General features: G+C 39.0%; 1 protein-coding gene across 2 annotated transcripts in view; it reads left to right on the top strand.

The window, feature by feature from the left end:
- Positions 1-14,928, top strand: part of Naam (Nicotinamide amidase) — a 256,895-nt gene extending 241,967 nt beyond the window's left edge. For both annotated transcript variants that reach the window (XM_065219143.1, XM_065219142.1), the window contains exon 9: positions 7,352-14,928. In XM_065219143.1, the coding sequence (XP_065075215.1) occupies positions 7,352-7,495 (144 nt within the window). In that variant the 3' untranslated portion in view covers positions 7,496-14,928. The remainder of the gene's footprint in view (positions 1-7,351) is intronic.
- The last annotated feature ends 3,087 nt before the right edge of the window (positions 14,929-18,015 follow it).

Here is an 18,015-nt window from a genome sequence, read left to right as displayed (position 1 = left end):
GTCCCATGGCCATCTGGGTCCATGACCCAAATTCATTCTTATATCACAGATCCTAATGTTAAAAAAAACACGGAGCTCTAGGATCAGATTCATGGATTGTCCACTTTTACGGATGTTCCGGAACTTCCGGAGGACGGTCCCATGGTCATCCAGGTACATGTTTATGTCACGACCCCAAATATTTGTTTATATCACAGTTCCTAATGTTTTCAAAAAACCGCAGAGCGCTAGGATCAGGATCATGGATTGACCATTTTTACGGATGTTCCGGATTTTTCGAGGACCGTTCCGTTGTCTCCAGGATCCATATATAGGAACCATGACTGTATTCTGGCTAATTGTGAACATTTGTGCTCATTAATCTAAATTACAGATCTTGCGCCACTTGCAAAACCCTACAAACACACCTTTGAAAAAAACGTGTAACAGCTCTTTTCGCTTTTTAAAAAAGTAGACGACTCTATTTTCAAGTTTTTTGCAATCAAAATCATCTAGAAACCCTAGGAATTCTAAAGGTACCATAATTTTTGAAATTCATTAATAAATGGCTAAGTTGTGCCATTGCAAACTTGCCGTTACACGTTTTTCGGAGGCTTCGTTGTCGGCGTAAAGTTTTTTACCCACCGTATTCGGAGTGTTAAAAAATAGGCTTAGATTTTATAAAATGGACCCTGCTAAATCCATACGTAATAGTACATTTTTTGAAGCATGTATATTTGTAAAAAACTTGGTTTAAATTCTTAAAAGTACGTATTTTCATAGAAATGTCGGTCTCCTGTTCAGCCAAGTTGAATTTCGGCTCTTTCCTTTGAAAAATAGGCGTGCATTTTATAGAATTGCTGAATCCATATGAATTTTCAAAGAAATTTGGTTTTTCGGTTCTGCCAAATTGCATTTCGGCACAGGTCTTTGAAAAATAGGCTTGTATTTTATAGAATGGACTTTGCTGAATTCATACGTGATGATTATTTGTTTTAGCATACACAAAGCCAGGTTTAAATTGACAATAGTACGTATTTTTATTAAAATTTGGTTTTTATGTTCAGCCAAGAATGATTTTGCCTCCTTTCTTTGAATATTAGGCTTGGATTTTGTTGAATAGGCCTTTCTGAATTCATACGTTTAGTTAGATTTTTTGAAGCATGCACAATTGTTGAGAAAACTGGGTTTAAATTCACAAAGTAGGTATTTTCATAAATATTTGGGTTTCCTGTTCTGCCATGTTATATTTGAATAAGGAGGAACTATCGGAAACAACGTTTTTTTTCGATAAGAACTATTACGTTTGTGGTATTCGGAGTGATGGTTTACCCGGAATTTATCAAAACGCAAAAATCAGTTGCTTTGATCCTATTCATCTTCATTATTACCAATGTTCTTCCTTTTTTTCGTTGATTTGTTTTCCGTGCTGAGCACCAATGCTACCGATGCCAGGGGGGCAGCTCCCACACCTGGACCCTACACAGCTAAAAAAAAGTAGTGTAAATTTCCGTTACTATGATGCACATAAATGGAACGTCATATATCATACAAGTTTAGATTATAGATCGTGTAAATTTATGAGACATGTCACGCAATATTCCATATATTGTATGCAACTGTCCACTTTTGTTTGCAACATTTCTTACAAGCTGCTTGTTTACGTGAAAAGGAAGTTTACATGTATGAATGTTTGCATGCATGGATGTTTACATCGCCAGTAAAATTCAGAATTTTTTGGTGTGTACCTATCGACCCATCAACTCATGAACCGGGGACCAACGGCTTTACTTCCCTTCCGAGGGAAGGCGTGATCAGCGATGTTATGCCTCAGAACATCCCGGCGGCGCCGACTGGGATTGAACCCAGGCCTGCTGGGGTGAGAGGCAATCACGCTTACCACTACACCACCGCCGCCGCCAATGTTCTTCCTTAAAAGGATACAAAAACTTATGCGTGAAATGTCTTGTTGATAACCCGAGTGTCACACATAATAAAGTCAACATTTGTAGTCCGCATCGTGTTCTCTTGCCGTGCGGATCTATTTACTTTTTGCTGAAGGAAGTGTTACTACTACCTAAAGATGCAGCAAATTTAAGCAGCACTTTTCAGTGCTCAACCTGTTAAATTTATACCTTGTATGACTCTTATTCCCCTTCGATCCTTGTTTGGACCCTACCCGAGGTAATCCTTCTTGGATATCGATTTGGAAAATTCCTCTTCGATCCTTCAGATTTTTTGGATAAAAAAAGTTACTACCGCCATGGTGCCTAAGCGCAAAAGAAAAGGGCAAACTCTTGATCTCCCTTATGATGAAATTAATTTGAGTAATCCATTCGATTTGCTCACGGATGATGAGAATGATCCATCATCCAGAAAAAAAATTCCAGTAAACTTTCCAGGCTTAATGCCAAGAAGGAAAAGATTTCCCCTAATGTGATAACCACTTCCGATTTCTATGCTCTTCGCATGGAACTTTTGAACTTCCTGAAATTTAAGTTTTCACTACAAATTGGACGTCGGGGTGAATGCCGTGTACTGGCTGAAACCTTGGACGGATTTAAATGTCTTCTCAAGTATCTTACTGAGAAGCAGCATACATTTTTTTACTTACCACACCAAAACTCAACGTGTGTTCAAGGTTGTCATGAAAGATCTACCCAGTGGTGAATCCCTGGATCAGGTCAAAAATGAACTGGCAAAATTACTTGGAGCTGTCCCACTCCAAGTAATCAAAATGAAAATGAAATCCCGTCCTGGCGATTCGCGCAACGGGATTTCTAATGATTTTTATGTAGTTCACTTCAAGTCTAGTGAACTAAACAACCTTAAGACCTTAGAAAAAGCTAGTCTTATGCTCCATGTCCGAGTGAAGTGGGAACACTTCAGGAAGACTGGAGGAAATTTCCAAAATGGATTTTAATGGATTAATGGATTAATGGATTTTAAATCATTAAATATTTTAAATTGGAATGCTCGATCTCTTAAAGATAGCTATTTAACTTTTTGAGAGTTCATAACGTGTATATTGCCGTTATAACTGAAGCGTTCCTTAAACCTGACCATAAGGTTAAAAGGGACGCAAATTATTTCATTTATAGAAATGATCTTCTTCATGGAGCCTGTGGTGGCGTTGCCATCATTGTTCATAGACGAATCAAACATAAAATTTTTTCTTCATCTGAATCCAAAGTTTTTGAAACTTTGGGAGTTTTTGTTGAAACAAAATTTGGACAAATTACGTTTATAGCTGCTTATTTTCCAATGCGTAGGCCAGCAAAAGAATTTTCTCAAGGGTGACCTTCAGAAACTTACCCGTCATAGGTCTAAATTCTTCATTATTGGTGATTTTAATGCAAAACACCGCTCATGGAATAATGCACCACTCTATAGTTGAAGCAAGAGCTGCCTCATTACCAAAATGCGAGGTTAAATTCGATTCAATTATAACAGACGACGATCTTCAGCTCTTGATCCGTCTTAAAAATGTCCGTAGGAGACAATATCAAAGAACACGCGATCCTGCCATGAAAGTTATCTGGCGGGATTTGCAAAAACAAATTAAAAAGCGATTCTCTGCCCTGAGGAACAAAACTTTTGAAAAAAATGTTTCTAAATTAGACTCGAGTTCCAAACCCTTTTGGAAACTCACAAAATTTTTCAAAAAAACCTCAAAAGCCAATTCCAGCGCTTAAAGAAGGTGGTAAAATTTTGATCACAAATTTGGAAAAAGCTCAGAAACTTGCTCGTTCGAGAGTTCCCATAATTTCAGTTTGGGTCTTACTAGTCCTATTGAGAATCAGGTTGCTCGGGATTATCTGAATATTTTCTGTCGAGAAAATATTTTTGATGATTCCTGGGGGACTGATATGGACGAAGTAAGGCCTATAACTAAAAAGTTTCAAAATATGAAAGCTCCAGGTGATGATGGCATTTTCTATATCCTCATCAAAAAACTCCCAGAGAGTACCTCGTCTTTCTTGGTAAAATTATTTAACAGATGTTTCCATTTGGCATACTTTCCTGATAAATGGAAAAATGCAAAAGTTGTTCCAATTTTGAAGCTGGATAAAAATCCAGCTGAAGCTTCTAGCTACCGTCCAATAAGTTTGCTTTCTTCAATAAGTAAACTTTTTGAAAAAATAATTTGAATAGAATGATGCTTCACATCAATACGAACTCAATTTTTGCAGATGAGCAGTTTGGATTTCGCCATGGGCATTCAACTACTCATCAACTCTTAAGAGTTAACAATTTAATTCGTTCAAACAAATCTAAAGGCCACTCAACTGGAGTTGCTCTTCTAGACATAGAAAAAGCATTCGACAGTGTTTGGCATGATTTTTTTAAGCTTTATTAAAGAGAATATTTGTTTGGCATGAAGGTTTGATTGCTAAATTGAAAAAGTTTAATTTTCCACTTTACATTATGAAATTAGTTCAAAATTATTTAACTGACAGAACTCTGCAGGTAAATTATCAAAATTCCAAATCTAATCGACTACCTGTTAGAGCAGGAGTTCCTCAGGGTAGCATTCTTGGGCCTATATTGTATAACATTTTCACTTCGGACCTCCCTGATTTGCCTCAGGGTTGCCACAAATCTTTGTTCGCTGATGACACAGGCATTTCCGCTAAAGGAAGAAGTCTTCGTGTTATTTGCAGCAGACTGCAGAACAGTTAAGATATTTTCTCTTCCTATTTACAAAAATGGAAGATTTCTCCCAACGCTTCCAAAACTCAACTTATAATATTTCCACATAAGCCTAGAGCTTCGTTTTTGAAACCTAGTAGTAGTCACATAGTTGTTATGAACGGAGTTCCTATTTCTTGATCAAGTCACAAGAGAAATATTTTGGATTAGTACTTAGCGTTAGCGTTGTTATAGTGTACTTCGTAGATTGGATACTAGCGACACTCACGTCTCTTCTGAAATTCTCAGTTAGACTACTTTCAGGAATAATGCTGGGGAGTAAACATTGGTTCCAATCTAAACAAGAGTAACAAAAGCATGACTGTCGCTCATAACTAGGGATAGGGAAGGAAATGTTGATGTAGTACTTACTTAACGAGAGGCCACCGACTTAGCGACACCCTCATAAGTGCTACGGAGTCTGAGGGTTGGGTAGGGTATTCGGTTAGGATTCACCTCAAGTTGGCGATGCAACCAAAAGTATATATTGTTTATTTAATCTCTCGATAGCCGGCTATCAAAAGAACATATTAATTTTGTTTAGTGATCATGAATTTTAGGAGTCATGACGGAGAGCCTGGGATTAAACCCATGATTTTCTGCTCAGTAAGCAAAATCGATCCCTCCAGGGTCATCGAGCATATCATAATCCACAGCGCTTTGCGTCAAAGTGCGAATATATGGATGAACTATCTATTATTGAATAACTATTATTTACGATAATCACATGAGAGAAATAAAATATAAACTACAAACCAAACGTGACTACTAAAATCTCAAAAAGATATTCTCACAAATATATTTCACGCAACCAGGAATCTCAAAACCATTAGACGCTATAATGATACTCTGCACATGTTAGACACAAGAAGAGACCAAAAAGCAAGCGTCCGACTCACAAAGCCCGCCAAATCTACTTACAGTCACAATCAATGATTCTACGAATCGCGAGCGCTCACGAATCATAAAACCGCTGACTGTGACACTCTGAAAGCGAAATTGACAGGCTCCACGCGTCAAACACCCGCCCTCCAATCTCCTCCCGCATCCAACAACACAAATCTCCATTATAACATCCAACGAATTCAAAACTCCGAAAATCACTCATCTATAGCAAGTGAGTGGAAGCAACCCTGCATGCAACCATTCTTCATGATTCACATTTTCTGCCTAACTTTCTATTAGGCCTGTGGAAATGCGTTAGCTTCGAAACTTCTAACCAAACTGGGAAATCTATCGGATCACACAAACTTGAAAAAACTGGTATTATTGATTATATTACGCAAAAACGAACAAGTAATATTAAATCTTTTGTATCGTATGCTAATGCCAATTGACTGTAACAAAAATAATATGCTAAAATAAAAGAAAATTTTAATTAAATGATATGCAAAATATAATAGAAGATCATTACTTTATTGGTGAGAAGTTCATAGTAAGCCCTCCCAGTTCCTCTGTATACAGAAAAAATCTGATACTATAATCAGAATTGCTCAGTCTGCATGAAGCAGCCGATTTCATCAAGGAAGTTCTATTAAACAACCAAGAATTAATCGTTTGAGGTATACTGAAGCATTAAGAAGGTGATATGGAAATCATCATCGTTGCAAACATAACGAAATTAAGCACAACCCTTTGCTTCAGTACCGTCAAACTCCATGTCTATGGGGAGGGAGTGAAATATTTTGGATCAGTACTTTACAAAAAATAATTTCTAAAGATCACATTGAGGACAAATGTTGCAAAAAAATATAAAAAATATGTATCTTTTTATAAACAGACAAATCCAAACTTTGCCTAAACTTCTAATATTTAAACAAAACTTTTTCAAGTAGTATATGGGCAGCCCATTTGTTCTTCCCCCCGCTGTACGATGATAAAAACTTCTTGAGAAATTATGTATGTTATAAGAAAAGCATTTCTGGAGTGATTTTTTGGGCTATTGTGGAAATTTGTGTTCGATATTTTTTTGAAAATTAGTAGCAAAACATCATGTTTATAGGAATCGCAAATTTAAAAAAATGATCACATTATGAATTGCAACTCACGGTATATATGGAGAGTCCTGAAAAATTCTAGAAAATATCAGTAGAATTCCAAGATTTGGTCTTAAAGGTGTGCAGGAGGAAATATATAAAGAATCTAATGTTTAATTTTAGATGGATTTGATCACATAATAGATAAACGAAGCAAGTTAAAATACAACAGTGTAGATTCGATCAGAACAGTGCAGAACCTAACTGAACTGATCTTCATTTCACTAGTCCTTGCAAGACTTCTCCGGGTTCAACTTTAATGTAACTCATCAAAAGTTTCATTTTTGCATATTCCCCGTCGAGAAATTTTAATTAAAAGTCTAACGCTAGCAAAACGGTAGTCAGTAGGAACACTGAACGCATACACACTCACATTGCAAACGATTCGAACCAATTCGCAATTTGCGGAGGCTTCATCACGCCAAGTGCTTTTAACTAAATTACAAATTTTAATAAACATCCGGTTTTGCCTATTGGTTGGTCGGTGGTCGGTCACTGCCAGCGCTAGGTTGGTTGACATCCAAATTGAATTCTCCGAAAGTCCGGACATTTATGCACATTGCACACACACATACACACACTCACACATATATGCATATAACATAACGACTGTCCCTCTTGTCTCTCCCTCTCGTTGTTTCCAGGTCAAAGCGATGGTGGAGGGCCGGGACCGTCGTCCGGAGCTGGGCTATAAGCTGGCCATGGAGCTGAAGAACGCCGATTCGGACCTGTCGAAAAATAACGCCTGCCGACGACAGTCCCAGCCGCAGCAGGACAGGCCGCAGTAAAAATTATGGCTTTCCCAGAGCACACAGCATCGGTGCCACTCGCTGACTCTTATTCCCGTTTCCGATTTTTTAGTTGTTCGTGGTGATTTTTTTTTGTTTGCATGATTTCTTCACTTTTGATCTTCTCGCTCGTTTCAAGCAGACGACGGCGGGCGGAATTTTCATTTCGGTACCGGTTTTCCGGTCACTTGCTCGGTGTTTGCCTTGTCGGCGGGTAGAGTTTGCCCTGACCTGACCTACGGCCAAAGAGCGTCTGCTGGGTAACACGTGCTTCTCATTATACTGATTTTTTTTTCTTTTTCTACTCTTTAGAGCTCTCCTAGCTATGTAGGGCAACTTTTGTTACAGATACTTAAGCCATAAAGAAGGAGTACATTACATCACATTTTACTAGTTTCGTAAGTTTTGAACCCAGTGCTTAGTTATGATAGACAAAATATAGTGGAGGAAGATGATGAAGAAGCAGAAGTTGAAGGTGCTTTACTAGTTTTAAACACTACCGTCAATAATATAACAGTTTGTGAAAAAAGTTTCGAAACATGGAATGATTTTGATTGAACCTGATTACTATTTGATATCGATTGCAATGTTAACTTCACCAAGGGAAAAGTTCGCAGGTCATAGTGCGTTTTTGGTAACTTTTCCATCACTGCTAAATATAAATCTATGAATACGATAATTCAATGTATTAGTTGCAATCTCCTAGCTTGATTTGAACCGTAATTTGTACGAATGGATTGGAGGCAACCGGTGTTTTGCGGGATGGTTGATTCCTTTTGCGGAGAAACTCAACCAGAGTCTAAAGCATGATTCCATGGGAATTTAACAAGAATACTTAAGATAAAATAAATTGTGTGGGGAACCCCAGGTGAATTTTGAGGGAAAGTAGCCTAGTATTCTAGAATTTCAAAATAAAAATGGGATTATTAATTCTAAATAAATTGGAAACAGTGTGAAGTCTAATGTTAATTTCAAGATTATTCTGAGTAAAATTTCAGGGCCGTACTGACTAGTATTCAATGCTAGAAATTCTGAGGAGAGTTCATAGGAGAGTTCCAAAACAAACTCCTTGAAGCATTTCCATGCAATTACTATAGGGTGTCCCAGAATGTCTAAGCACGATTTAAAAAATGATAACGTAGCTTTGTTTACATCAAATTTGATTTTTATTTCGTATTCATGTTCTCTATAGTATTCTCTGTTAAACGTAGAAAATACGAGATCCGATCAGTCGTAAGCCAAGGAGCGGATTTTTGATCTCACACTGCTCATTAGCTTTAGCACATATGCATTTCCAACAATTTAGGATACTTTTTTCCAGTCTTTCGCAAACTTTGTAACGGAATCCGCTGCCTTTACAAGTTTCCGCAAATATGCTTTGGTCAGGACCCAAAACGTTTCGATTGGCCTGGCCTAGGGACAGTTTGGCGGTTTCATCTCCTTGGGTACGAATTGGACCTTGTTGTTGGCTTTATACCAGGCTACCGTGTCCTTGGAGTAATGAACCGACGCCAAATCCGGCCAAAACAGTACTGAGCAGGGTTCTGCATTTTCGAAACAGAAAAAAGAAAGTGAACTCTCCGCATAATCGCTTCATTTCGAGCAATATCATGTTCGTGTAAGTCATCGTGTTACTTGTTATCTCGAGTCACGATGAACATTCCTCTTTTCAAACATGACTGGACTATCGCTTGTTTCGTTCGTCAAGTGCTTCAGTTCATTTCATTTGAAGCAAAGACTTGTTTCAATTGACGCAATGAATGCCTCGAAAACTGCTTCCTTCGTTTTTTTCCACTTTCGCTTCAATTCGGGGCTCATTCAACTTGTCACGACCTGACGACGCATGCATCAACATATAGTATCCGGATAGTATCCGGACAATATCGGTTGCCGATAGGGATGGCGTCCGGATTAGGGGTAAGAGGGGCATAGTGAGCATCCCGTGCACCAGCTTGGACTTCCGGCCGTTCGGAACAAATTGGTTGGTGGTAGGATCAATATCATAATGATATTGAACCTACTGCCGGTTGATTTGTTTCATGCAGCTAGAGATCCAGGGCCAAACTACGGGATGCTCACTATGCCCCACCTGTTCACTATGCCCCTCCTCCCCCTATATGTACTAATAATAAATAATTTAATATTAAACGAAAATCAAATTAACGAGGCCATTCTGGAGTCCAAGATGGCGGCCATCGGGGAAGTGTTAAATACCCTACACACTTAAAAATAACTATTTTTACAGCAGACGTAATCCATCATTGACGTAAATTATAGAACGTAAGCAAACATTTCATGTAAACTTAAGTGTTCCTAAACCGAAGCAAACGCAACTCGACGAAAAGTACGCTTGATTGAATTGATTTTCTCGTTTCTTTCAACTGATCCTTATGTCATTTGGGCCGCTTGTATGTGTCGGTCTCAGGGCACGGAAATTTACATGATTTTTTCGTAGTGTGTACAATAGGGTATTTTCGGAACGGGGACGGCGCGTGGATGCTAAAAATCAATACACGACGGCATGTTGGAATTCCAGATAGTGGCAATTGGTTTTATGAAGTGTCAAATACCCTAAGATATGGGTATTTTCGGAACGGCAACAACGCGTAGATTCCAAAAATCGATATCCGACGCTATGTTGGAATCCAATATGGCGGCCATTTTGGAATACAAGTTTCATAAAACGTGTCAAATACCCTAAGATATGGGTATTTAATAACGGAGACAACGCGTGGCTGCCGAAAATCGATATCTGATGCTATGTTGGACTCCAATACGGCGGCCACAGGGCGTCAGAAAAAGTGTCAAATAGTCTATAATATGGTAATGTTCGGAACATTGACAACACGTTGATGCCGAAAATCGATAACCGATGCCATTTTGGAATCCAATATGGCGGCCATCGGGCTTCACAAAAAGTGTCAAATACCCTTAGATCTGGGTATTTTCGGAACGGGGACGACGCGAAAATCGATATTCGATACCATCTGTAGGCTATTTGACACTTCTTCTGAAATCTGAAGCTACCATCTTGAATTTAAAGCTGGCGTCGGACATCGATTTCTGGCTTCCCGATTCCTAAAAAAAACCCACATTGATCGGTATTTGGCAGTATTTCTCAGTTTGTCTGAACCAAAGTCACCATCTTGGATTTTAAGACGGCGTGACATAAATTTTCGGCATCTATGCCTCATCCCCATTCTGAAAATAACCATATTTTAGTTTATTTGACACTTTTCCGCACTTCGGAAGTCGCTGTCTTGGATTACAAAATGGCGTCGGATATTGGTTTCCAATCTCCAGACGTCACCCCGATTCTAAAAATACCCATATTGATGGGACGGCATCAGCATTTTGCATTTTTTCTGAAATAGGAAGGTGCCGTATTGGATTTCAAAATGGCGTCGGATATCGATTTCCGGCCTCTAGACGCCAACCCAATTCCAATACCTATATTAATGGGTTTTTGACTTGTTCTGAAATAGGAAGCCACCATCTTGGATTACAAAATGGCGTCGCATATCAATTCAGTGCCAACATTTCAAAGGGGCGTAATTGCTTTTGTAAACAATGATTTTAGCCGTCAATTTCTCGCGAATGAAATCTTACCTCTCCAAAATAACAATGCTAGCTGGTAGAGGAAACATTCTTCTACCTGCTGGTGTCATTATTTTTCATGAGTGAGCTTTTATTCGCGAGAAAGCGATGGCATAAGCCATTGTTTACAAATGCAATTACGCCCCTTTGAAATGTTGGCACTGAATTTTCGATCGGTAGACTGCATACCGACTGCAAAAATACCAATATTGATGTGAATTTGACTATATTTCCACTTATTGGTAAATCGGAAGCCACCATCTTCGATTCCAAAATCAAGAGCCACATGTGAAAAGGGCACACTAGCTTTTTGTAAACAAACATTTGTAAGCCCTTTTCTCGCCAACCGAGGGTCACCCATCCAAACCAACAACATCATCGGGAAGGAGAAAGTTTTCCCTACCCGGTGACGTTGATGGGTTGCGTTGATGTCATACGGGTGGCGAGAAAAGGGCATAAGACGGCTTGTTTACAAAAAGCTTGTATGCCCTTTTCACACGTTGTTCTTGAAATGGCGTCGGATATCGATTTTCATCCTCTATACATCATCCCGATTCGAAAAATACCCTTATTGATAAGTATTTGACAGCATTTCCCACTTTTTCTTAAACTGGAAGCCGCCATCTTGGATTTCAAATTTTTTATTCTCTAGACGTCACCCCGATTAAAAAAATACCCATATTGATTGGCAAATAAACCACCCAACAATGATAAATTTGACATCTACGTGCACAGATCTATGCGCATGCGCTTAAATGAACCGAGTGAACAATCAACAAAAGTCATAAAAACTGCACGAATTTGGATCGAACAGCTTTGCTTCAATGGAAAAGTAAGTTCATTTGACAATGAAAGAAGAAATGAACACGAGTCAAGCCAAAACAAACAGCATGAAAACTGATCGAAAGTGGTTCTGTTGATGTTGACGGGGATCTGCTCGAAGAGAAGACATAATGACTTTCAATTGAAAGTGATGGTTGACATCGCTTCATCGTCACTTGTAAGTGACGATTTTCGATAGTAAGTGAGTTTGTGGGGCCCTGTTTGGAACCTTCATTGGCAGTATTTAAAATCTCCACCGAAATCGTCTCGTACCCCGTAGCTCCGTCAAAATCGTTTGAAATCTCCGTCGGAATCGACTGGAACACCAAAACCAAATTTTGACGTTTGTCAGCTTGCTCACACCAGTGCGGAACCAAACTTTTTGTCAGTGCGAACCTCAACTTGAGCTACACAGTTCGAAAAAGAAGTGTAAATTTCTGTTCAACATGATGCACATAAATGGAGCGTCACATATCATATAAGTTTACATTATATATCATGTAAAATTCAGAAACGTTTCATGCAATCTAGCAAATATTGTATACAAAAGCCCAACTTTGTAAACAACATTGTTTACAAGTTGCTCGGTTGTGTGAAATGAAATACAAGTTTACGTGAATGAATGTTTACATCACTATTAAAATTCAGAAATTTTATCTGTGTAGGATTTAAAAACAAACGAGCAAACTGACGTTTGTCAGAAAACAATCATACCCAAACTTGATACCCGATCCAGGTTGGAACTGAATAATAAACGAATTCGCTATTAATGATAGATCAACAAACGTGCCAGCAAAATAATACTGCTGAATTCGAAGCATGAGATATTCCTGAAATATTTCAACAATATTTCCTTACTGATTTTTTTCCCAGGGGTAGGATGTGGCTGTCAGATACGAACAATCGTCGCTTACCTCGTATAACTAAAACACTCAGTGCATTTTAACGGTTCGATTGGAACAATCTCTGACTTCCATATTTTTACTTAGAGGACTTTATGTATAACTGGTTTCAAACGTAAACAAGCCATAAGAAACCTACATGATTTATTTGCGAATTGCTTACAAGATTGACCAGTAGGATGATTTGTCAGCACTTTCACCCCGCAGAAAAAAAAAATATTCTGACATTTGGCAGCACTTTGATGAATAAATTCAGTAAACCAAATTTGTTTTTATTTTGAGTTGGAGGCTTCTGTAAAAGACCGTTACAAATACACAAATGATAAAGAAAAAACAAATCGTCAGGATCTTTTTGTGGGAATCGCGGACTCGTTTATTGTGCGTCTTAATATTTTCAACGATCAACAGTGGACTGGATTAGAAACACAAACAATACAGTCACACATCAGCAATTAATGTTTCGTTGGATCTCACTCTCATGAACTGCCCTGAAGATCTCGAATATTTCTTGAAGTTCACGAAGCTTCCCTGAAGTTCTCGTTAATTTACTGATGATGATCCGGAATTGACCTAAATACTTGTGAAGTTCCCTGCAGTTCACTGTTCACAGTTTCTGAAAATTTTCTCAAGTTCACTTAACTTCCCTGAATTTTTATGGTCCATACTTTAATTTTCGGAACTTCTTGGACGTTTCCGATATTTTCCTGAAATTAATGGAACTACCCTACAGATGTAGAGATCAATCTGAAGTTCTAGCTATTTTCCTGCTATTCATATAACTTCCTGGAAAGTTTCAGAACTGCCCCGAAGTTCACGTTGCTTCCCTAAAGATGATTATAACTGAAATTTCGGTAACAACTGTAAAGTTCTTGCTTTTCCTTTATTTAACGTCGGTCTCTGTTCCGCAATCTAGTGCCAATCACCGACGGACATCGATTGCCATCCATTGACGGCAATCGAATGTTCAGGAAGGCAGCTTCCACACCTGCGTGGGATATCGCACCCATTCAACACACATGGGTTGGGACCAACGGCTTTACTTTCCTTCCGAAGGAAGACGTGACCAGAGATTTTTATGCCTCAGAAAAATCCCACCGACCTCGACTGGGATTGAACCCAGACCCATTGGGGTGTTAGAAAGCAGTCACGCTTACCACTACACCACCGGCGCCGGCATAAAGTTTTTGCTATCCTCCTGAAGTTAATGGAACTTCCCTGAAACTCTCTGCCCCGGATATTGGATGCAGCGAATGTTTGTGAAATGTGTCCTTGAAGTTCGTCTCCTAAAAAGTTTCGGCAATTTTTTCTAATGTTAATGGAACTCCCGCACATAAATCTATGCATCACAAACTTACATATTTTGAATGTTTGGATTATGTTTTCTTATGTTATTCAAACACTTCTGTTTCTGTTTTCATAGAAAAGCATGAGTATTCATGAGGCGGCCGAATTTAATCCAAAAAATGTGTACCTGATGGGCGCATCACATTTATTATAGAACATTTGAAAGCGATTTCTTTTTTCAAACGTTTGTTTTTGAAATTGCAATTGTAATGTCAAATTGTAAACATTCATTGGGTTTTCTTCTTCTAAATCATTCTTTATTGAAACTTGTTACGCAGTCAAATCAGAGTAAAAAAAAAATACTAGAGGCCATACAATGTAAAACACCAAGCATTATTTTTGAACCAGTTCCAATGTTACAAACGTAAAAGGTAAATTATAGTTTAAAGTGGTGGAGGTAGCTTTTCGAGGAGCACTAACAACACCATTCCTGTCGCTGTAAAAAACTTAATTTTCTCGGTATATAATAGAAAAATACAAAAAAAAAGGTGATAATTTCTAAGTGGTAGCACTTATAGAGTTGATATCTGAATGAAGCAAAGTTAAAGATTTTAACAAAATACAAATAAGCATAAAACACAGATGACAGATGAACACTATTAAATTGTTGACATATTTTCACCCATGAGTAGAATTGAAATGAAACCTAATACACCTAGCTAAACCTAGCAGAGAGACACACATTCGGAAAGCGAGGAAACACTAAAACTGTATGTACACACAACATGTAATAAAGAAAACCGCGTGAATAGCCCCACACTGATACGCGCAAATACGGCACAGCATATTTCACTGGCACGAACTACGGAAAGAAATAAACTCCTAATTGTCACGTTTTTCCAGGGTTTTCAGGGCATCAGACCACCCTCCCGCTAGTCGTTTGCAGTTTGGCAACAGATGCTCGATAGCTACTGAATTTTATGGGGTTGCTGCTTTTTTCGTCCCCAGCATCGGGAAACGGTTTTCATGGCTGCGACATGTGCAGCGATTGAGATTTGATTGCGACAAAAAAGGAGGATTTATGATTTAAAGGTTTTTACTCGCTTCGTCAAGTACCGCGCGCCTCCACGATTCCAGTTAGGAAGAAGGTGGCGCATGTCGTCATTGCATTTGTCGCCGTCAGACACGCTTTGCACCCAGTGGAAAACGAGATGAAAATCACACGCGGAAAAATGATTGCATACAATTGTATAATCAATCTCAATTATTTTTTATGACTTTCTTCCGCTTTTTCCTATTTCTTTCCCATCCCATTCCCACCGAAGCAGGCGGTTGTCGTCACCATTTTCCGCTGTCGTCGGTTTTGCTCTGATGGTATCCAGGCGACGGCGGCGTCTACGACGACGATGATGTTGTTACATTCTGGCATTCTGAAGGGTGAGTGTCGTCGTCGTCGTGTCGTGTCGTGTCGTGTCGGACGGAGCCGCCCTAGATGTTTGCTACTTTGTAACGGACTGTCAACGCGAGATGCATGCCTTGTCATGACCGATGAGGATGACTGTTGTAGGCATCAGGATGGGACCGGAAGTGTACCCTCCTTCCTGTTTTAGCCATCCCAGTTCGATCACCAACCCACCCACAGTAACGTCCTCCCTGCTTTCGATGGATTTGTTACGCCGTGGTGGTCATCGTCCCTAACACTACTATCTACTTCGATGCTGTACGTGAATCCATCGTCAAGGAAATGTGAAGGATCTTCATTTTGTTCAGGCTGCAAGGATGATTATGATGGGTAAGGAGCAAATGGTGCCAACTTCATAATATAATAATAAACAAACTTTGACGATAATCGCTGAATATGGATGCTCGTCCGTGCAGTTGTGTTCTGCTTCGCATGGTTCTTCGAGGGGATTATGCGGTGCGGTGAAGATGAAGAAGAAGATGATGATGATGATGATGACGACGGGTGAAATGGCTCACGTTCTGAACCAGCTGTGAGGACTCCATGGTGATAAAAACAACTGATGTACTGTTGAAATATTCGCTTCTTAGGCTGTGTCCCAATTCGCAAGTTAAATTTAACTCGTGGTTAATAGTGACAGATGGAAAGATGTCGAATAACCCTAATCTATTGTAGTATATCCCGTGTCATTAGTTTAGAAATGATGAAGTATTCGGTTTTGATATAGATGCCATTATTGCATTTATCGCAAGGATCCGACTCTAATTGAAAGGTCCCGCTATTTATACTCTTCGGGGTGTTGAAACACCCTCCAAAGGCGCGACCCCCTTTTTTTTAGTCAAAAATGGATCCCTAAGCAACACAATTAAGGTATGACACCGATAATGACCATGCACCAGAACCCTAGTCTTACCTACTTCAAACTAGAGATAACCCCTAACAACTAATTCATTTTTTTCCTTTACTCAAGATCATCCTCGGTGGACAAAGCTGAATCTTATACAGCAAAAAAGGGGTTATCTTCCATTTAATTCCACTTAATTAATTTTGGTATCCATGACAGATACGTATTTCGACTACAATGTGCAGTCTTCATCAGTGTAAAGAACTTTTCAAAATCTAACCCCCTTAAGTACTCATCCCCTAGGTATAAAAGTCAAGATCACAGGTATAAAATGAAACTACAATGTGTTGAATCGGAACCTACCTAACTAATTAAAACCAAAGATTTAAGTAAACTAAAGGACTTAGGGGGTTAGATTTTGAAAAGTTCTTTAGTAGGAAAGACACTGATGAAGACTGCACATTGTAGTCGAAATACATATCTGTCATGGATACCAAAATTAATTAAGTGGAATTAAATGGAAGATAACCCTTTTTTTGCTGTTTTATTTAAGCATTCCGCTAACGACCCAATTTCATTACTTCATTATGATGGCTTGGTAGCGTTGGTACGACAACTTTGGTATTGGCCTTTGGTATTTTCCTTATTAGAGAGTTGAATAGATTTTTCTCCTTTAGTTTACTTAAATCTTTGGTTTTAACCACCCAGACCCTAGATAATGTAGTTAGAGACCATTTGAGGTTATGTCACTTTTTTTTAGCAAAATCATCCAGAGTACGGGCGGAACGGGATGTCTGCAGAAGTCAGGCGGGTCAAGATGATCGCAGGGTTTTAGTGGAACGGGATGTCCGCAAAGTTTCAATCTACTACATATTAAATCAAGCTGCTCAGAGCGACCATAGTGTTTTAGCGGAACGGGATGTCCGTAGATCTCTGGTGTCTTTTTTGGAAATACCACAGGGTTTAAGCGGAACGGGATGTCCGCAGATTTTAAGACAAATTTTTATAAAATAAAAGTGGTTTAAGATAACCACAGTGTTCAGGCGGAACGGGATGTCCGCAGAGCTCAAACAAAGCCGAATGTCGTAACAGTACGACAGGTAGTGTATATCTTGGCGGAACGGGATGTCCGCAAGTTTGAAATCAGTCCAGAACGATAACAGTGTTAAAGCGGAACTGGATGTCTGCAAAATTCAAAATAGTGGTTTCAAAAGTCCATTGTGTTTGTTGGAACCGTATTTCTACAATCAATGACATAAATGACAACAACAAAATGTTCTGTTTAATTGATGATTCATGAAAACCTATTGTTGGTTGAGTGAGATAACCCCTAATTTTACTATGTGGCATCGGTTTCATTTATCTAGAAATGACAGAATTAACACTAAGTGCTAACGCTTCAATTGCGTTGGAATGCGTGTGATCCATTTTCAGATAAAGAAAAGTGCATTTCACGAAAATGGAAAACCCGGGAATGTACGTTCGGGCACCAGTAAACCCTGAGTCACCAAGTAGCGACGATGAACAGGACAACCCGGAGCTCGTGGAGGAGGCAACTGAAGAAGCAAGAACGGATTACGATTCAGACGAAAGCATTGGCAGACACAGG

The sequence above is a fragment of the Ochlerotatus camptorhynchus genome, unplaced genomic scaffold, assembly GCF_037179485.1.
Source record: "Ochlerotatus camptorhynchus isolate MF236.1 unplaced genomic scaffold, CSIRO-AGI_Acam_v1.1 ptg000099l, whole genome shotgun sequence".
NCBI lineage: Eukaryota > Metazoa > Arthropoda > Insecta > Diptera > Culicidae > Ochlerotatus > Ochlerotatus camptorhynchus.
Note: the sequence above shows the minus strand (reverse complement) of the source record. Positions and strands in the feature narration are given on the sequence as shown.